General features: G+C 38.6%; 2 protein-coding genes across 3 annotated transcripts; both read left to right on the plus strand.

The window, feature by feature from the left end:
* The first annotated feature begins 938 nt into the window (after positions 1-938).
* LOC121197936 lies at positions 939-3979 on the plus strand. Of its 2 annotated transcripts, XM_041061712.1 has the most exons (5): positions 939-1076; positions 1166-1259; positions 1947-2018; positions 2100-2264; positions 2334-3979. In XM_041061712.1, exons 1-5 carry the CDS (start codon positions 1035-1037, stop codon positions 2672-2674), a joined length of 714 nt encoding a protein of 237 aa, XP_040917646.1. In that variant the 5' UTR covers positions 939-1034; the 3' UTR covers positions 2675-3979. The 2 variants fall into 2 exon arrangements, with proteins under 2 accessions (XP_040917646.1, XP_040917645.1); XM_041061711.1 differs by having other exon boundaries at positions 1947-2264.
* Positions 3980-18950: 14971 nt separating this feature from the next.
* Positions 18951-20419, plus strand: LOC121198581 (ras-related protein Rap-1b-like). Its single transcript, XM_041062831.1, has one exon. The coding sequence runs from the start codon at positions 19105-19107 to the stop codon at positions 19729-19731; it is 627 nt and encodes a 208-aa protein (XP_040918765.1). The 5' UTR covers positions 18951-19104; the 3' UTR covers positions 19732-20419.
* Positions 20420-21972: the final 1553 nt, after the last annotated feature.

A 21972-nucleotide genomic window follows, 5' to 3' on the forward strand; every position in this document is an offset into this window, starting at 1 on the left:
GGTTGCAGGGAAATGATGTACGACATACTGTTTACAATATGACTCAGAGAAATGTGTCTCAAATAACAGCAAATAACATGCTAAAACATCAGAACAAATGATCAAAATCGATATTATGCTATGATATAATATGTTATGATATTATATCCTATGCTGTCATTAGTTCTATCAATGAGGACAGAAATTGTTGTTGTGTTTTCTTTGCTAACTGATGTAACCTGTAATTACTGGCCAGAGTGAATCCGTCTCTTTTACACAAGTGAAAGTAAGATTCAGAGAGTTTCTGATCATAACTACATACAGTACAGTAGTCCAAAAACACTGGAAGACAGTAAGTACTCAACTATGGTATTTAAATACAATTTTACTTATACTTTACTTGAATATTTCCTTTTTATGCCACTTTATACTTTTACTAAAACACACTAATGAAGACTAAACCACTGTTCCTAATCTTTATGTCATGTGACTTGAGTCTATTTGAGGCTCCTTGCTGTGTTTCAGATGAAAGTAACTTGTTAGCAGCTCCACCAAACAGACATTTGCCAGTATTTTACAAATAACAGCAAAGATTAGTGAAAAGTCAATAAAATGTGTATAAATTTGTGAAGCAGAACTTGTTTCTGTAATTGTTTGGAGGAGTTTTGGTCCCAAATTGGGAACGTAAGAAATCAAGCTGGTAAATACTTGAAAATAATACATGTACATTTGCTAAAATAAATGTTCTATGACCTTTTAGGGTTAAAATATAATTTATGTGTTCAGCCAGGATGGAGTCAGTTTACAAAACTGTGAGAATCAAAATTATGTTTCTGAGGTTATTTTCTTTGGCAATTCACTGGTGTGTCTCAGCAGCAATTCCGGGGCATGTCTATTCGTGTTGAGGTGAAAACCTGACACCACATGACTTTCACGTTCTTCTAAAACACTCACTGATGACTCGCTGAATGTTCTTCCATTCATTACATCCCCTCAAGCTCCAACACTTTCAGTGAAGTGGGGTCTAAACTTAAACTACAGAAATCCTTCACTGGATGAAAAACATTTCTTTGCTGCGCGTTCAAGAGAATACCATGGTGAGTGCAGGCAAACTTGTTAAACCTCATGTGCAGTAGCGCTCTGTGTTTGGCTTTTATCTGCTTCATGTGATGTGACAAATGCACAGGTCAAAGCGAGGAGCTTCTCCTCTGGTGTGAGGACACAGCATGTTTTTGGCTGGGTTTCCATCCTCTGGTTCACTTCGGCAGTCAGCATCGCGGGTGAGGTTTTCTTTCGTGCATGAAAAGTGCACGATTCATTTGTTCATTTTTGGCCAGCACTACTATAGCCCCACTATATATATAGTATATATATATATATATATATATATATATATATATATATATCTTTGATCTGTAAAAAAAAAAAAAATATTATTATTATTAATTATTATTTCTTGGCATGGCACTGCCACGCCAAGAAATAGTCTGACATGTAACCTCTCATTATGTTGCTTCGCACAAGTTAAACGAGCAAGATATAACATATTTGTTAGTGAGCTTCAGAGGTGCTGGTAGACAGTTTTTGTCACCCTTGGACAGAGCCAGGCTAAGCTCCCCCTGCTTCCAGTCTTTCCAGGCTACCCAGTACCCCACAGTGGCTTTATATTTCCCATGCAAGTGTGTGAGTGGTATCGATCTTCTTATCCAACTCTTGACAAGAAAGTAAATCAGAATATTTCCCAAAATGTTAAACTATTCTTTAAAGATAATCCTAAATCTATTTGGCCCTATACTATAGTCTAACCTTGTAACCCAGACAATGAATCACAGGCTACTGCAGTAAAATGAGAATCTTTTGAGACTCAAGTCTTTTAATTGATTTGAAGATAGTTACCTGTGGAAAAAAAATATGTGTGTGTGTGTGTGTGTATTAACCGAGTCATCTCTTTTTCACTGATAATTCAGGCAGTCAAGATTTGGATCTAAAGGTCACGTCCCCCAAGGAGGCAACGTGTGGAGAAAATGTGACACTGACATGTGAGGCCAGCTCATCGCAGCAGATGGATATAAAGTTATTATCCTGGCTGGCAAAAAATAAAACTGTGTGTACACTCGCAGATGTCCAAACCAACCCTGAGGTTCTGTGTAAAAGCACAGTAGAGAAAAGTAAAAATCTCACTCTGACTCTCATTAACGTGATGCCTGACGATGAGGGAACGTACCTCTGCAAAATACAATCCAATCTGGGACCACGATCAAGCCAAGCTTCGGTTACATTACAAGGTAAGCAAACTTTTCTCTTTTTTTTTGTCACTGTCTTCTTTCATTTTTCTAAGAGTCATATCTTTACAGATTGCCTTGAAGGTAAGAAGTCCCTCATTAATGAATCCCATGCTCAGTGCTGGTTCAGTGGAGTTTATCCCCGCGGCACCGTCCACTGGTTCCAGGAAAATGTTAATGTAACGGACACTGCCAGCACAAGGGAAGAGGAGGACCAACATGGCCAGTACAAAGTCTATAGTGAAATAAATGTGGAGAAAGGAAACCAGGGGGATACTTACAACTGCTCACTGTGGATACCTTCTAACAGGAAGTATCTTGCCAGTCAACTGCTAAAGTCACCAGGAAGCATGGTCAAAACGCAGTGGATCTGTGTTACAGTGGGGATCATGATAGTGAAATTTCTGAAGTAAATAAACAAAGCATAAACAAAAAACAGGTAGAATTCAGGTTTTGACAGTTTGTCCTGTAGATTTCATTTGGAAAAGTATCAAAATATGGGAAATAAAAACTGAAAAGAAAAGAAGGGAATGAATATTGCAGGAAATTATTCAGGGTCAGGTGTACTAGACTTGTTTATCTATATGCTGTTTTCTATGTTTTGTTCAACGTAATGCACAATATTTGTAGATGTACAATTTCTGTACCATTTTCTTGCACTTGAGTGGGTAACTATCTTCTATCTATCTAATACTAATACAGGTTTTTATGCCCCCAACAGCCAAAATTTGGATTAGCAAATATCTACCTGCAGAAGAGGAAACCAGTCCATTTATTGTTTGGTCTGAATCAAATCTGCATTTTCAGCAGTGAATTTGCAGCACTGAATGGGAACTTATTTTATCACTCATGGCACAGACATTTAAACTTCCCCACTTGATGGCAGTACAGCATTTACTCTATCATGTGCAGTCCAAGAGCATGAACAATACGCTGGAACAAGGACAGCATGCCTTTATGCAGAAGCATACAGATTCTCTGCCTTAACTAACTTTGTGAGGAGAGAGCACTTTGATTAAATAAGGTATAGTTTTCCTGGAAATATACCTTAGAAAACTGCTATGTTTCAGATACAGCATTTTTGTTTCCAGATTTCATATACAGTCATGTTTTACTGGTATTTTCTGCTCACTGTAAACTACAAATGACTTTTTTAGAACATGAATTTCTTCCTGCTGGCCAGAAAGAGGCAGGTTTTCCATGCAAGGGTAATTATGCTCTATATAAAAAAAAAAGGGCTGCTGATTTACTGCTATAACCCATCCTGCATATTGTAAATGCTGTAGAGGAGAGCTCTGTTCAGTGTTCTGAACACTGAACAAGAGCTAATTTGCCCACTTGTACATAGTCAAAAAGATTGTTAATGAAGACATAATTCATGTGAAAGGCTTAGTTTGGTAGTGGAAATTAAAATGAATAGCAGAGATGGAATTCAGCTAAGTATATTTGTATATACTGTACTATATAATTTTGAGGTCCATACTTCTGTTTCACAACATTTCTTAGGTACATTTTGTACTTTTTACTCCACTGGATTTATCTAGCAGCTTCAGTGTTAGTGAAATTACTTATTATATGCTTAGAACCTCTGCAGTGCTTTACTTTTAAACTAACCAGGGTGTACAAAGTGTCTAAAATGGCTACATGTTGACAAATTACATCTTTAAGTGATTATGTAAAGTGTGAAATGTAATAAATGGGACCTTTTCTATATTGTACAAGTTGTTCCTCAAAGTTGCTTTTCTTCACCTGTAGGTGTGTGAACACCTGCTGTCCAGATCAGATGTGTTTGCTCTTCTATGGTGCGACTGTGTGTCTGTGGAAAGCGTGTTTGGTTTTGCAAGTATGATCACTCCTCACTGCACTTCACTGCAAATGTAGTAGCCTCGGACATGTTGAGGTATGCACTCTTTCAGGCAAACTACAGTTAAGTGTTTCCTTCTTGTGTCGCCAGGTTTGAAAAGTACATAATGTGGAATTAGATACGGAAAGGGTTTCTGTCTGGTTTTAGCCTCAGTGTTTGCCGATGCAAATTACATTCAGTTTTTGCTCAGGCAGATGGTGACACTTGATAACAAATGGTCTGTTGTGCTATCTGTGTATTTCAGTAAATTTACTGTTACGCATTTCTTCTTTTGTGAAATGTGCTGCTGGTAGGAAAAAAACTGTTGTAGGTAAATTGAGCAAGCAAGCTGGAACATGTGCAGGTACTGTGTTGCACGATTGTGTTCTCAAGCGTGGGGTTTTCACAATAACTGAGATGGTTCCAAAAAAAGTAATTCAAACAGTAATTCAAACTCTAAAGAAAGTAAAAACCATTAGAGGCAAGTGCTCTCCTGCATTAAATTCTGTGTGGATGTTAAGGTGAATGCTGACACCAGTGACAACCTGTATGGGAGTAAAAAAAAATGTGCTTCTCTAACCTGATGCTGCTCCATACAGTCAGAGAGACGTAAGATGTTTTTCCCCAAGACCTTTGAGTTGGTGAACCAGGCTACTGGAGCAGGAGAGGCCATTAAGAGGCAAGATAACATGACCTGAGAAGACCCTGCTGAGCGTAGATACACACTACAGATTAGTTACTAAGGACAAAACACAGGGAAGATACTGAACTTATTTGCTCCAGAAGCTGACAACAAAACTAGACTCACTGGAGATCAGAGAGATAAGCAAGCAGGCAGCAGATGTTTTCAAGAAATGTGAGTGTAAGGGCAATGTGTGTGTGTGTGTGTGTGCGTGTGTGTGTGTGTGTGTGTGTGTGCATGTTTATCAGCTAAAGGGTATGTGTTGTTTTTTGTAAACTGCAGTGAGTTCAACAAAATCTATAACTTTCATTATGGTAAACACATTTACTGGTACATATTATATAAGCCTACTTGTGGAACTCCACAGAGTTCATGATTTATTATAACAGTACTTATCATCAGTCCTTATAGGAATAGTTGGACATATAGAGAAATATGCTCATTCACTTCCTTCGCTTCCTCGCTTAGCAGAAAGACCCAGAACAATACGCTGTTTTTACACAAACATACGAGAAAAGACACGTTAACTAGTGAGCTTTACAGATGCTCGTAGGCGGATTTGGTCTTTGGACAGAGCTGGGCTAGCTGTTTCCACCTGTTTCCAAGCTTTCTGTTAAGCTAAGCTACTGGGCTGCTGCCAGTAGCTTCAAATAATGGTCATTTTAGAACAGTTAATAGGCATCCACTGTTTTTAAACCATAATCAGTAATATTTCTATGCAAATTGTCTCTTTTCAAGTTGAGAATTTTACCTGCTTGATCAAGATCCATGTGTGGATGTGTCATTTACAAACAAATTAGCAGTGAAACATAACAACGTAAAATCTTAGAGACATTTTTTACTTTCCATTTGGGGACATGTTAAATAAGTGAGATGCCACTGAAGATGGAGACTTGGGGCACTGCGGCTGACACGTTATACTGTACGTCCTCAAGATGTTTACAAGCATTGCTGTAGCATAGCCTTAGGGTCTGCAAAAAACAAGAAGATTGATTTGATGTTCTCTTATCTCCATAAAACACTGTTGCCATGGTGAACTGGAGCTGCTGAAAGTCTTGTGTTAAAAGACAATATATTGGTTTTTCTCTAATATGTTGGTGCTGACAATTGAATGAGTCTCACTGAAAGACCAGCAAATAGATATGCTACTCTTTGAAAGGCACTCTGATTCGAGAAGCAATCCGATTCCTCATCGAACGGAGAGGTCAAACTCAAAACGTCTGGGTGTTATTTATCTGAGGATCAGCTGCATTTGCCTTTATTTGCAGTCAGGGTGCACTGAATTCCTAGAAAAATAAAAAGCACCTCGTGGAACTGGAGCATTAAACAGAAAGGCCGTTCTGTGAGCTAATCATCATATGTATGTAAATATGTTAATATATATTTTTACCAGCAGTAAACACACACCACACTCACACCTATTTAGAATTGCTGTGTGGGAGAAACTGCACCTAGGCCACTTTCCTTCTGTGCATGACAGATAGCTCAGTTTATAAACACCTTCTGTTTTTTGGTTTCCCTGCAGAGCCAGACTGACACAAGGGTACCAGTCCTGGATTTTTTTTTTTTTTTAAATCAACACTTTTCTATGGTAAAACTCCTTCCACTGTGCAAATTGGTGAGAAGACCTATGATCACAAACCTCTCAGATCCCCAGAATCCAGATGCAGTTTGCTGTACATGTGCAACATTTTTTTTCCAATCAGTCATAATTATATGGTATTATCATTATATTCCCACTATATCCCTGTCGGCTATATTATACTATCATAGTATATTATATGCACAATACAGGCTGCTCAGGGGCGCACATGTCCCTGGCTGTTTAAGTGGTAAGATTTGATGACATGATGATAGTCACGGGACTGGATGAACCCAGATCTGAGTTCATAGGTCCTCCTCAACCTTCTTCCCTCGTGAGCGCAAAGTGGATTCTAAGAATAACACACTTCTCTGCATCCTTCAGTGGAACTGTTGTCAGATAATAATTGAGCAAGTATGAAACAGTGATTGAAAAGCAGCCCATTAAGACAACATGCTAACCAGTAGTCACTTCTAAGCCATTTCCAAGCTGCTGCTCTGCCAAAACCCTGATTTTATAATTGCAACATCGCCTGAGAGAATCCCTCACCTCACACATAAGTTAAAGGCAATGGCTGCGATGTGATTTCAGCTATTTTTATGTGTTAAATGATCACTCAGAGAAAAAGTTAGTTATTTTTTCTCTAACATCGAACAGCAGAGAGAGAGGTGTGCTTCTCATTTACGGAGGCAATACTGTCAACTGTTTCTTATGGAAAGCAGTTGAGGCTTGATCAAAAAGTACTTTCTGAAAAAAAAAAAAGTGCAAAAGTGGCCTGAAAACTCACTAAACCTAATGACAAAGTCTTCAAGTTGACAACATCTATCACAGGTGTAATTAATAATATTAAGGGTGGCTGAATTCCATTTAGCTGCTTTGTTTTCAGGATGCTGGTTTTGAGCATCACTATCAGTCATGGTTTACTGAGATAGCTGAATAGAACAGAATCATTATTAATGTTAAAAGGAACATGTTCTTGTCAACATGTGACAAGTCAAAATGCCTGCTGTCTGCTGTACATTTGAGTAATCCAAATGTATGACGCGGCTGAATGATTTTTCAAACCCTGTTCTTAATGCACCTGTGTCATTAATGTGAACCCATTCAGCTAAAAACCTCACAATTTCACTTCAGCTGCTGCCTAAAATAAATTTGACGATTAAAGGCACCATTTTGTGAGTCACAGTGACAATTCAGACATGGAAGTGGGAAGATGAACTGTAACCCGTGATCAGTAAATGTTTTTTAAGTGACAGCAAAAGTGGAGCTGTGCTGCAGGAACACCATCAAAAAAAAAAAAAATCTGACATCAAACACTGAACAGTTATATAACCTTCCAATTATTTTATGTAACTGTGTCTGTTCAGGCTCCTCCTCTTTGCTCTGATACCCTGGCATTCTTCCCTCTGTGGACACTGAGCCTTGTCACTTCATACAGTATATACATCCATTACTTTACTTATTGGATGCACATATAACAGGTCTGCAGCAATGTGGAAGATGTGGCAGCACTGGCAAAAGTAATAAAGAAGACAATCTCTACTAATGAAACAGCTTTTTAAAATAATGCTAGCTGTCTATGACTCATGCAGCGATGATGCAAAACAATTACGAGTAATTTGTCAATTTAATTGGCTTCCATGCCAAAAACAGTTCAGTGCACAACATGTGTGCAAAAAGCTTCTGTTCATCTTAAGCACTACATCATTCTATTACTTTTCATCTTCCTGTTCATTTTTAGCAATGTTTTCTATAACTTTCGAGCAAACTGAGATGCACTTTGATACACATTGGTTTGGTTTTGATGTAATTTTATGATGTTAGGTGCAATGGCGATATTGTAATATTATTTCTTCCTGCATTAAGTGCAAACATACGTTGAATGTAGTGTAACAGGTGTTGCCACAGTAACAACTTATCAGCATCCAAATGAGAAATTATACGTCTATAAAAACATTTTCATCTTCATTTCAGAGCGAGTCCAGCTGAGGTGACACTTCATGTTCAGTGGAGATGAGAATATGAAAGATGGACAAGAGTAAAACAGTTATTTTCTAGCTGCTGCATTGAGTGGCCAATCGACTCAATAACCACAGTCACAGTTAAAAGAGAGTGCATGAGCCACAGTTCGCTCATTTTCAGACCCTCACAATTAAAATGTCATCTCCTGAAAATGGAAGTGAGCCAACAGGCGATTTCATAAATCTACCTCCTACACAGAGAAGAAGTTAACAGCAAAGTAGTGACAGTGTGAGAGGAAAATTAAGAGTGACAGTGACACAAAGGCAATGTCAGATCAAAGCGACAGGTCAGACCTGTTTTGAAAGAATGGCCTTAAAACAACGTATAAAATAAAACTTCAGCAACTGTTGCGCTCATCTTTTATTTCTGGAAGTAAAGACAAAACTGCTGCTTCACCCCAAGTGACACCATCAGATAAAAACCAGATGTGCTCGGTCCACTGGACTTTACAGTCATCCTATTGGTAGACATTGGCTGGTCACATTACTATCCATTATCTCGCTGCATTACACAGTCAAACAAAACCTTGGGTCATGTGCTGTGGAACCCAAACACAGAAACCGATCACTTTGCCTTCATGACACTCGAGAATTTTCACACTTCCACTTTAGAGACAGAGTGCAATGCACGTGTGTAAAGTTGGAGATGAAGAGTGTGTGTGTGTGTGTGCGCTTTCCTCTGTATTTGCGATCTACAGCTGGCAGCTCACTAGCGTTAAGACCTACTCTGGAAAATCAGGTGAGAGTTCAGCACAGTTGAACTCACTGACTGATGAGGAGAAACGTGTCATTGCTGATTCGGCGGCTCTGTGTACAAACAATGGAGACCTCTGCGTGATGATGTGTGTGCTTTGAAAGAACCCCAAAGAGTTCAGTACTAAATACAATTTTTAAAAGACAAAATGAAATGAATAATAATATTAAAATATTACTGAAATTCAACTCATTATTTTGAAATTTCATTCCATCATTTATAACAGTTTGATAGTATAGCCTATTATTTTTAATTCATATTAGAATTTCTTTTTTCAAGATGCCCTTTTTCAAAAGTCAATTCTTATTGAATATTGGCATTTTTCCCCAATGACTACATTTCTAGCACGTTCCCCAGCTGTCTGTGCACTGTGTTTATTTACAGCTGTAGCTATATAGTTGATTCAGATGCACTAACAGGGAAAAGCTGTAATTATGGTTTAACGTCTTTAATAGATACTTTATTTAAAAAAATTACAAGATAGGGAAAAATGCCAGCCTTGGCAGGGACTCCCACCGATTCAGTCGCACTGATGCAAATTTCACCAAGGTTGTTGTTTGCCTGAAATTATCTTCAGTGCTTGAAGAATGCGTTCACCTTGAAGAAGGTCTAGAGAGGCACAACGCAAACCCGGGGCCTTCAAAACAATAGATGGGAGGATATGTTTATCTTGCGCTGGGCAGAATATGCACGGAGATGGAAAACAAACTAAATTCTTGGTAGTTCCCCTTGGGATTTATTACCCAACATTCCCCCAAGGTGGCTTGTTGCATAAGTTGTGAACAGATGATTCTGTTGAGTGAGTCAATTACTTCATTTCAAGTCTGTAAGCACAGTGTGAAGTGAAACACCCCCATAACCCAGAATTTACAGGATATTTAAGTTGGATCAAAAAAGCCACTAGTTTCTCAGTTAACCATGAAGATACAAAAGAAACAGATTTTTTTTTATGGTCATCATTTTGTACAACAAAATGTTTGCAGTGATTGAATGACCTTGGTTGGTCTGCAGCATGATGTGCCAAACAAGATGGGAAATTCATGTACTGCGCTTCACTAGCACTCCTGCCTCTTTAGACCATGGTAAACACATTCAACAGAAAAAAAAAAAACATCCAGATCTTTCAGTTCTGCCATTATTCATTCTGAATGCTAGTTTGTTTGTGAAAATGGGGCAAGTTCAATAATACAAACATGAGAAAATGACACAAATGGTGACAATAACATATAGACAATAACATGTGAGAGCTGGCCTTGGCCTGATAACACACAACGTAAAGACAACTTTGAACTTTCTCATGTATTGGTGTCACAGTGACCTACATATAGCACCAACCCAGGAAATAACTTCCCTCGTTATGATTTTCCTGAATGTCAGCTGGTTCTTTGTGGGTCCCTCCCACATCCATACTGCTGATGGCTGAATGTACGCTTCAGTTAAGGACAAACCCACATACTGAGTCATTATAAGAATAATATACACAGCCAAACAGGCTATCAAGTCATTCATAGAGGTGTGTTTGAAAAGAGTTTTGCATCTGTAATATTAGTTTTGTAGGCTTGTAAATTTTATTTGTACCTGAAATTTCAGTTTTGTAGATAAGTATATTCAGGTCATTGGTCATTGAGGTCACTGCATCTGAATATAATGTTTCTGCCTGTAAACTGTGTTTAGAGAGTTTGTGCATTCAGGTCTGAGCCTTCAAGCTTAATTTAACAAGCTGCGAGGTGAAAAATCTGCATAATGGTATTATGTATAAATCAACAGCCTTATGCTTTCTTTTAAATTATAAAACTTCAGCTTAATAAATACACACTTCACAACACTTGACACACACACATTCTCTTATCTAATCTCAGTGGATATGAAACATTTGTAAGGGCCCAATAAGCTCAGCTGTCGGTGGAAGGTGATCTACAGCATATGTCACAAGAGCAGTTTAAGCAAGTTGATCTCACTCATCTCCATGTTCCCTGCAGCTTATTTTATGCTAATTCTATGCTGATTTCATTAGCATGCACCGTTCACACTGTTTCATACATGTCCATGAGCAGAGATGACACTGAAAAGAAAGGTTAAGGACTTGTGTGGAATTGACAGGTTAATATTCATTATGAAATACACATAAGGCTAAATGTTAATTTTCTTTAACTAGCTTCCAGACATCTGGACATAATTCAATTTAAGTCTGGTGTGGAGTGAAAATTAAGCTTCTGACTCTATTAAACTTTATCATATTAATTAAAATGGACATTATTGTTTGACTGGTGGTGGTAATCAAAAGAAAGAGAAAGAATGCCATGAAGCTTACTGTTTGCTTATCATATAATTATGTTTCTGAATAAATCAAAATGTTCCAAACAATGTTATCACACAAAAAAACAAAAACAAACAAACGTTCTGTTAGTTTATTATGTGCTTCTGTAGTAGTTTGTGGTGAAGGCCACTAGTGGTCCAGATTTGATTTGAGGGTCTATATCATAATTTTCAAAAAGGTCAGGTTGTTAAGCCCCACCCTCACTCAGTAATTGTCCAGTCATAGCTTAGCTATAACTGAGCACACAGGAGGTGTGTCAAAGTCTCCACAGGTTAAAATGATGTGCAAAGTAAGGGCGACACATGGCACTGCAAGGGTTTGTAGGGTGGTGTATTTTTCCAAAACTAAAACTGTGAAGAGCAAAAATGTAAGGAATGGATTAAACTGTGTGTTCCTCTGCTAAACTATGAACCTGAGCATGCCTGGCTAACTAGCCTTAGTGAAACTAGCATTACCTCCATAGACAATTGTCATTAACTATATAATTGTGTAGAGGAACAGGTAATGTTATAAAAGAAGAATTTAGTATAATAATAGCAGCTCAGACATCCTGCCCTTTATTTGGTTTGGGGAAGTTTAAGCTCCAGCTAAAGTTTAATTAAATAGTGATATGTTTTGCCAGTTTCTTCGGTTATTCATCATCTTCATATCCTTCATATCCTATAACCTCTGTGTTGCTTATCCAAGTATGATTTTCTATTTTTCTATGGTAAGCTAAACCATTCAAGGGTAATGTTAGAACAGACAGCATTTTATTACATTTCTATTTACCACATCGTATTAAAGGGACTATAGCTCTGCCGTAGACTGTATACAGAAAGACTTTTACCCTGTCAAAACAATACTGCTCCGTCATTTCCAAGTCTAAGATGCCTTTTAAACTGTGTGTGGAATTGAAGACTCACTGCTAGTTTTGAGAGGTAAATCTGCCACTATTATCACATGCCATGCAGGAACAGAAAGTGGACAAGATCAATTTATCAACGCTTCATTAAGGAGCTTTCATGAGGATGTTTAGGTTGTTTTGTTTTTTTCACATTTATCTGCCAAAATGTAACTTTTACCCAGAAGCCATGGCAGGCAGTGACATCTCCACTCCAGACTTCACCTGTCACAACAGCCTTTAGCAACCACATACATACTAAACCAGCAATACTGGTAAGCAGAGGCATAAAGTCAGGACAAGCAGGGCGCCCAAGTTAAAGGTAAGTGGGGTGCTTTGCAAAATGCCACACCAAAAGTTTGGTGTGGAAAATGTTATGTAAAAGTTTGAAATGTAAAATTAGGTCAAGATAAACAAAAATAAATAAAGAAGCAGAAACAAATGACTGACTTTATGCTGTGATAAATGTATCCACAGGAAAAAAAAATCTGCAGTTCAAGAATATAATTGTACATTTTCACCCTAGAGTCACTGATATGATAAATACACAATTCTGAGAAATCCAGTTACATTTCCTGCCCTATGGGTCTCTAATACTCAGTAACAGCATAATAATAACAGCATAAGTCCAGTTGCTAGGGGAGAGAGAGCAGTGCACTGCTAAACAATAATAGCATTTATTTAAAAAGATAATGATGCTGGAGATGTCAGTGATGTGCACAGACGCTGCCCTCAACTTGTTTTACACGTTTAATATACGGTAGAAACTCCTTGATACCTAATACCTGTCACTAAGGAAACTGAAAAACTGAGACATCAATTCTCCAACTAGAAACCAGCAAACCACTGTTCAAATTAAAAAGGTGCTTGCTGCAGACTGGTCCCTGATGCTTTGGACAACAACTCAGAGCAGGCTTGGAGACTCTTGAATCTCACAGTTCTGAACACATGAAGTCTGCAATGGTCTTTGAGAATGTGGGAAGCCTGGTAGGGTTTGGTTATATATATATGTATGTGGTGGCAGAGTATGTTTTCCACTTTCTGTTTCTTATATCTCCTGACTGTGTAATTTACATGGTGTGTGAGTTTATTGAAGGTCCTGTCAGCAATGGGATAAACTCTGAAAAAGGGATACAGTACATCACACATACTTGTCATTTCACTCAAACCTAAACTAAATACCTGCTGCTTCTCGATGTCTTTTACCTTGCTTGCCCCCACCTCTCCCTTTTTTCGGTGCCACAGGTTGCATAACAAAGTGCTTGTACACCCAGTCCAAACTGTTTTTTTTAGTTTCATCACGGGATGTTCTGAGTGTGTTGAGTGCATGCAAAGGCTCCTCTTCAGTCATCGCTAACCACGACATAGAAAACAAGTTGCTTTTGTTGTCTTGAAACATATTTGTTGGCCTTGAAAAAGAAATGGCAGAGGAGAGTACTCTCTATTGATTGCTGCTGATCAAGTCTTAGAACATATGGAAATATGTCCGGTCAAGAAAACCTAAGACATAATTCAGGTACAAAACCTTAGATAAAAAGTGTTAAATTACAGAAGTTTGTTTTTAAATATCTACATTTAGAATAAAATGTCAACCCCACACAGGTAGAGCCTTTCAACTCATAATAACTACTGCTTCCTCAAACATAGAGAACACCTCCGAGTGCAGTGAGGTGTAATGACACCAGTCACCACAGGCTAACCGCGGTTGCTCCTGCCCCCTCCACCACCACCACCACACCTCTCATTATCCAGGACATGATGTTCCAGAGCCAAAGGACAATGTCAAAGGACATGTAGCCACCAAATGTAGGAGGGAGGAGGTTTGACTATACACTCGTGAGAGTGACCTGCATGTGCGTTCTCATTCTGTCTAAAGTTACAAAGCCACTGATTGAAAAGGATGGATTATGACAAACGATAAGAAATTAGTGGGGCAATGTTAGTGGGCTTTCTGTGAGTTTTCTGGTCTGTACTTCTTACTGACATACTTGTAAAGTGGTATCTGTATTTGCAGAATGAGATTTATTTCATTATGTTTTAATATATATATATTAGAACAAAGCAAGGAATAAAGAGAAAAGTTATTTATCGTTGCATATTTATACTGTTTGAACATATTTCTTTCTGGACAGAAATTAACAAATGCAGGACAAAGTGACATCTGTCTCCCTAATCACATGTGTGCTATAGGGCTTTCAGTTAAGGCCCAAATCCTGAAATAATACAAATCCAATTAGTATTCACGCTCGGCTAAAACCCGCCAAAGTGAATCACCTGTGAAGCAGCAGCTGGTTGTGGAAGCTCTGGCCTTTCATTTTAAAATAATTCAGACAGCTACAGTCTCCATGGGGAAGAATCCATCCAAAAATGTGCTGTCAGATAGCTCCCCGGCCCAGGCCATTATGCATGTGTCACGCTGTTTCTTGTGTGAGACAGATGATGGAGCCGTCCGCAGCATCAGACCTCTGTGTTACATCTGCGTCAGGCAATGTTACTGTTACTGTTCATCCCCAAAAATAATGAGATAGTCCATCAAAGTCGAGCTAATTTAGCCTGAAACAGTTTGAGCTTGTAAAGTGTGGATGTTAGAAATGTGATGTACTAATCAGCCAGTGAAATTCTGCTGTTTCTTATGTGAATAAAGATTTAAAAAAAATTCAAGAACACTGTTTACACTCCTATTCTTCTCGATACGTATCAATTTAATGGCATTAATAGCCTACTGTGGCAAATGACTTTGTCTTTATTCCGTGGGCAAACAAAGTGTGGAGATCTTGTGTCTGCTCAGAGTTCAGAGCAGAGTCCTTAAATTGCCCACTTAGCTCAGCTGTAAAGATCAAATGACTTTACAGCATGGTGCAGGGTTTCTGGGTCAGCCCGTCTATAACAGCTTATAGTACATCTGTGTTTTTTTTTAATGCCATACAAGAACAAGAGAACAACACTCATGTGACTTACACTCCTTTATTAGTAGATATTAGGAGCTGTTTGTTTTGCACTACAAGTTCCTGTATGCAGTACAAACTTTTACTATTCCAAGTATAGACCACTGGCCTTTTCAACATAACGAGTACATATTGGCGGCACTAGACCAACAAAGTCTGATAAGGCTAAATTTTCTGCTCCGCACCCCGTGACTAAACACGAAGCATGACATGACTGACTGACAGGCCAGACTGCCACGCATGTCGACACACCCAGCTGATTAAACACACACAGAAACAAACCACCCTTCCACAAAATATACATTTGTGACTGTCTTACCCAGCTCAAACTCTATCAACTCAAATAATGCCTCTGTACTACCTCATCAAACACTGCTGTGCAACTTAAGTAAATGTCATCTAGTGCCAGCTCCTGAAACTGGATCCTTCAGCTCTCTTGGCATTTTTCTTAGAACACTAAAGACAGACATATGATATGTGTACAGAACACACACCCGTCTCTTCTCTCAGAATTCCTCTTGAATAAGACACTGCTGAGTAGTCTCCGACAAATCATAAATCGACAGAGAACCCGGTCCTGAGAGAGTGTCCTTCCTATGTGACCAAATAAAAGACTTCATGCTCTGAGAACAGCTTGTTCCTCCCATTATCGCAGCCAGTCATCATCATAAACTAACGCCTCTGAGCCAGTGAGAGCGACCAGCAGCTCAATACTGCACCACAGCCAAAGAAAAAGCCAGTTGCAGAAAAATCTCTCAGTGGCCAGAAGAAATGTGCAGGAAATTTGGCGGTTGAACAAGATTAGATGTGCAGCGCTGTGAGGAGCTAAATCCTAACATGCTCACAATGACTGATGTTTAGCAGGTACAATGTTTACCATGTTCAGCATCTTAGTTTAGCGTGTTAGGATGCTAATATTTGCTAATTAGTAAACACAAAGTACAGCTGAGGCTGATGCGGATGTCATTAGTTTTACAGGTGTTATATTTACTGTATAATTATAATTCATTCTTTACAATTACATTTCATGGCAATCCATAATAGATGTTAGGAGTGGGACCGAAGTGGTATCACCGGACATTGCCATCTCTAGCGTCACGCTGCATGGATAAAAAATTAAACAACAAATGAATGCATAATCTGTGAGTTTCATGAAAGTGGCTGAAAATGAATGGTAGCAAGCTTAATGTGGCTTAAAATAACCAAAAGTGGTGAGGTCGTCAGGCCTGTTTTATTTTGGGATTTTTTTGACTTTTGGGATAATTATCACCTACTCTACAGTTTCCCTCAGTGTTTTAGTGTCTTTCTGCTCATTGCTTTTGTTTTACAGCCCACAGCTGTTTTGGTTCACTCTCACTACTGTCATCAGCCAAGTTAGTGAATAGTCAGTGAACATACTTTCACATTTAGCAGCTAAATAGCCAGATATTTTCCTCAGGAGTCAAGAGCAAAAAAAGGGAATATTGGACTTTCAACCATCATGTGGACTGAAACACAGCTCCAAATGAATGCTAATATTGCTCCACATCTGCTAAATGTAAAAACAGGCCAATATATAATATATTAGCAACTGGCCAAAAAATCAATTGTAGCTGCTTTAAAAATAAAGTTAAATTCACCTTCTTGTACACTCAAGGTCCCACTCACCAATCTTTGTATTTTCATTCCTCAAAGTTTCTATTCTTTTTTTTTTTTTTTAACCTTTGAAGCTGTTTTCACATTGTCCTTGTAGAATGCCCTGACCTGAAAGGAAACTATACCAATAAAAATGTACGGTTGAAAGAAAATGAAATATATAGGCTCCCTTGCTGGTACTGTCTTGCTTGTATTTAATGAAGTGAAGAACCTGAGAGATAGAGTTGAATTGCTTGGGGGCTTTGAGCTTTAGCCTCAGGCCAGTTTTGTCTCCAGAGAGGGGAGGATGCACACCTCGGTCACGACAGATGTCAGAAAGTCTATAGTTAACGTCCCCAAGTCCCCTTGCTGAGAGTTTACAGAATGAAAAACATAAGAGTAACATCAGGATATGCACTTAAGTTGTGTGTAAAATTAGATTTACACATACTTGTGACAGAACAACAAAGAGGGAATTAGTGAAAATGTACAATCGAGGTAGCTACGATAAAATGTGATCATTATTCTAAATCACATACACGGTGTTTGGCCAATGAAATATGGTGACATGAAATGTGCTTTTAATTTGCCAATTAGCCAATATACCCCATTACCGACCATTACCATTCTCCTGCGTCAACCGTTAGGCTCAGTAATGAATGACAGCACTAATTAGGCACACATTTCTACTCACGAATCCCTTTCAGCTTTCAGGTAATGGATTTTGTGGTATCATAGCAACAAGTGACAAAGTCTGAGCTGAGGGAGCATGTGAGAGATCTCAGTATGATAGCCGTGATATTACATTATTTTTCTACTTTGTCTGAACTGAATGCAGACCATTCAGCTTCCCACACAGTTGACATCTGAATCCCAGCACCAGTGGGAAAACAATGATACTGAACGCACACTTTTCTTTTTTCCATGGATTACATAATTTCAATGCAAAACTGTATATATCTAAGCATGCACTTTATGTTACTTTAAACTAGATTGCGATTAACGGGCTGTAATGAAAGAGAAATGAGAGAGAAATGTCTAGTGAGACTCTGAAATGAAAAAAAAATGGAGATCAGGCTGTAAAAAAGATATCTGTGCATGAAATAAAATGGCAAATGTATTAAAAAAGAAGGGTTTTATTTTGTAATAACAGATAGGATTTTATGCATTTTCCCTTTTGCAGAGTGAAGTACTACAACCATGAACAATCACGCTTTCTATGACTGTAGTGAGTCTTCCCCAGCGGAAACTGAGATCTTTTATATTCAACAAAACAATCTTGCGTGGATCAAATGACATTTTGTTTCTCAACATCAACAGGAAATTATTGGCACATTGTTCTTGTCTGGGCGGTCCACTGAGAACTGCTTTGAATGTATGACCTTTCTATGATGGCTGCAGAGACAGAATTTATGCCACACAAACTAAACTGACTGAACTCTTATGTTTGCTTAAAGAATAAATTCTTTGCTATTTATTTTATCAAAAACTATACTTGGTTAAAACTTGGTTTATAATTCACCAAAACTGCCATCAAAGAATTGTTCTTTTTAGTACGCACACTTAACAGTTCATTCAAATTTGAGCCTGCAATGTGTAAAAGTGCCTGAATTTTAACTTGCCTCAGTTTTCTTTAAAGGCAATATCTATATCATCCATTTGGAATTTTCAACACTATTTTAAAGATTTGTGTCTCCAATCTTCCTCATTTTCTTCTGGTTAATTTTTTAGATATAAAATGTGTGTTCCCTGTGTGACAATCCACCAAATTTAGTTGAATGATCCTGTACAAATGTTATGAAAACTTCTTTTTTTCCCTTCATCACTTATTTTTTTTTTTTTGACAAATTAAAGTAACACTGACTTCTCTAACCTATTTTTTTCTCTTACTCTACTTGATTTGCATCAGTGACTGTGATTGGCTGCTTTAAGTTCAGAGAGAGGGAGCTACAGCCTTCGCCTGATTGGCTGAGAGCAGAAGGGGCAGTTACAGTGTGTGAACATAAATACAGAGTGCAGCCTGACAGGCTCACTCACATGCACCTGCTATCATCATCCTCTTCAACACAGCTACGTCCAACTCCATCACTACTATCAAAACCATTTTCAGACAAGGATCCACAAGTAAAGGAGAGGAGAATAAAGATAAATAACAGAGGAGATTCTTTCAGTTTGGGAGGAAAAGAGCAACAGGCACCCGCCATGTCTTTTGATCTGAAGGAGAAGACAGAGGTGCGTCTGGTGTTCTTGGGAGCAGCTGGAGTGGGTAAGACAGCCCTCATCCAACGCTTCCTCAAAGACACCTTTGAGCCCAAGCACCGGCGCACAGTGGAGGAGCTCTACAGGAAGGAGTATGAGGTGGGGGGCATCAAAGTCACCATCAACATCATGGACACCAGTGGCAGCTACTCCTTCCCAGCCATGCGCAAGCTCTCCATCCAGAACAGCGATGCCTTCGCCCTGGTCTACGCTGTGGATGACCCTGAATCCTTGGAGGCGGTCAAGAGTCTGCGAGAGGAGATCCTGGAGGTCAAAGAGGACAAGTACACGCCTATAGTAGTGATAGGCAACAAAATTGACCGTCACAATGAACGCCAGGTGTCCAGCGAGGACGTGCTGTCCACAGTGGAGCTGGACTGGAACCACAGCTTCCTGGAGTCTTCGGCCAAAGACAACGTCAACGTGTTGGAGGCTTTCAAAGAGCTGCTCCAACAGGCCAACCTGCCCAGTCGGCTCAGTCCGGCACTGTGCCGGAGACGGGAAACCTTCCCCAAGGAGGGCAACAAGCGGCCCCCTATGAACAAGACCAACAGCTGCCTCATCTCATAATGATGCAGAACTGCTCAATGGGCAACAAGACGAAAAGAGACTGAGAGAGGGTGACAGAAAACTGCCCAAAAGAGAGTGAAAGAACTTTGTTGGTGCGAGCTGACTGCACAGAATCAAACCAAGAGACAGTGTTAAATGTGTTAAGACTCTAAAGAAACGCAGGGTTAAGCACTGCAGCATTGGACACACAGAGATGTCTCTAACAGATGATGAAAACAGATACCACCTCGAAGGCCAGAAAGAATGTGGCTGAACTGCTTGAATAGCGACAAGAGGAAATAGCGCACAGACAATAGTTACTGTGAAAGTCAAAAAAAAGGTGCAGTAATAAAGGGTGACAGTGTATAAGCAGCATTATGTATCATAAGCCCAGCTTTCACTCAAATCTCTGTATGTGATGTTTCATTTTAGGGGGTTTCATGTTATTGGTGTTAAAAAAAAAAGTGCAATAACTGTGAAGTCATGAGTGTTCATGCAAAAGTCTGTTTGTGTCTTCGTGTGATGGTTTTATGAACCAAGTGAACAACAGAATAAGAACTGCTTAACCTGGAAACTGTTTGTCTTTTCTTGTGTAGCTTGTCTGACATGCTGCCCCTTATGCACATGTAAACTATTATTTTGAAATACATGCTGTACATTTACTGCTGTTTCTCACTCTGTTTGACCAATAAATCCTTTCTAATTTGGATTTTTTCCTATTGGATAATAGTTTATTTTTAATGAGAGCGAAGGTCCCTTTCTGTCTGCACCATTTTCTTTTTTTTCAGAAATTAAATGTCATTGTGTTTTCTATGACACCACAGTGATGTTTTACTTATCCACGCTCATTTGACGATAAACAAAACCCCTCTCTACATATTAATTACTTATTTTGACTAATGGGATTTTTCTTTATGTGACAGAACAGACAGAAAGGAAGTGTGGGTGGGGGAAAGCACAGATATTCACTACATTTTTTTTTCTAAATGGCAGTGATTTGGAAAATGACTATGTTATAAGAGTCATTACAGTAACACACAGGACAGCATATAGGGGTTACATGACACCACTTTAAAATCTCAGTAGCCTGAAAAAAGTATTTAAAGTTGTCTGTCAGTGAAGTTTAGATTTATGTCAGATATAAAGACACAATGTATTGACCTAATACGGGAGGAAGTCTTTAGGAAGGCTTCTTCAGATAAAATGTGAGTATGTTACATCTGATTTGACTGCTCATTCTTCACTGAGAGTGTGTTCAGCTGGCACGTATTTGAAAAGATTTGACATTTCAAATTTCTCTGTCTTAGAACTTATTTTAAACATGAGATATATCCCTTTTAATTGTAAGTAAGTCTTTCAGAGCATATGGACACAATTTTGACGTAAAAGCCATTTTAAATTATTATAATTCCACTCTAACTGGAATTTGAGAGTTGAAGACCAAATTATAATATAAAATTGATAACTTCTTGTCTAACCAGAAAAGTGAGTTGTTAATAAAAAAAAAGAAAAAAGAAAGGGATTGGTATTGACTCTAATGTATGTGCCCAAAACTCCCTGGAATGTGGAATTGATACTGAAGGAATTATCATGGTGAAATAAAGTAAACTAAGGACTTGTTGCATTGATCTCACCCACACAAAATCAACTCCATGAGATCTCTACTCTGTGCTGTATTGCCCTCTGGTGGTCATTATGCACCAACAATACAGCCATTTAAAGAAATACTCTCTGTGGATCAATATGAGGAAGCAGCTTTTTCAAACAATAACAAACAGGTATCGACTAAAATGAGATCAGAAAATGACCAGAAATTTACCCTTTTATCCTTATCAACTTCCGCCTTCAACAACGGCTACCGTACAAGGTTAAGTCAAAAAAAGAAACGTGTATATAACTATTCTGATGTTTACTGTATACTATATGTACCTCACTTGTTCTGTACATCTTTACTTTGGAGTTAACAGTCTAGTGGCCTGTGTCTGTTTAGTACAAAGTGTTATGCAGGAAGATCTGCAGGTTTTAACTCAAACCAAACAGGTGGAACCAGACTTACTAAACTAGAAAACAAAATAATGAAGATGATAAGCAGGATGGTTGGCACGATCCTCTCTTCCTCTAATTTACAGACTTCAGGAGCACAATAAATTTGTGACGTAAACTAGTTTGCACGAATGAAAAATACTTCCCATCCGCCTCACTGTAGACATGGTGACAATAACCGTTTACATGCATCAGTTGAACTGTTTCTGACATTTCTGA

This window comes from Toxotes jaculatrix, chromosome 18 (genome assembly GCF_017976425.1).
Source record: "Toxotes jaculatrix isolate fToxJac2 chromosome 18, fToxJac2.pri, whole genome shotgun sequence".
Classification (NCBI taxonomy): domain Eukaryota; kingdom Metazoa; phylum Chordata; class Actinopteri; family Toxotidae; genus Toxotes; species Toxotes jaculatrix.

Bases quoted from the DNA above. Each gene is read 5' to 3' on its own strand.
- LOC121197936 (XM_041061711.1), top strand. From the start codon at position 1,035: ATGAAAAACATTTCTTTGCTGCGCGTTCAAGAGAATACCATG. The intron at 1,077-1,165 runs GTGAGTGCAGGC...ACAAATGCACAG, and splicing joins GCGTTCAAGAGAATACCATG to GTCAAAGCGAGGAGCTTCTC. The intron at 1,260-1,946 runs GTGAGGTTTTCT...CTGATAATTCAG, and splicing joins TTCGGCAGTCAGCATCGCGG to GCAGTCAAGATTTGGATCTA.
- LOC121198581 (XM_041062831.1), top strand. From the start codon at position 19,105: ATGTCTTTTGATCTGAAGGAGAAGACAGAGGTGCGTCTGGTGTTCTTG.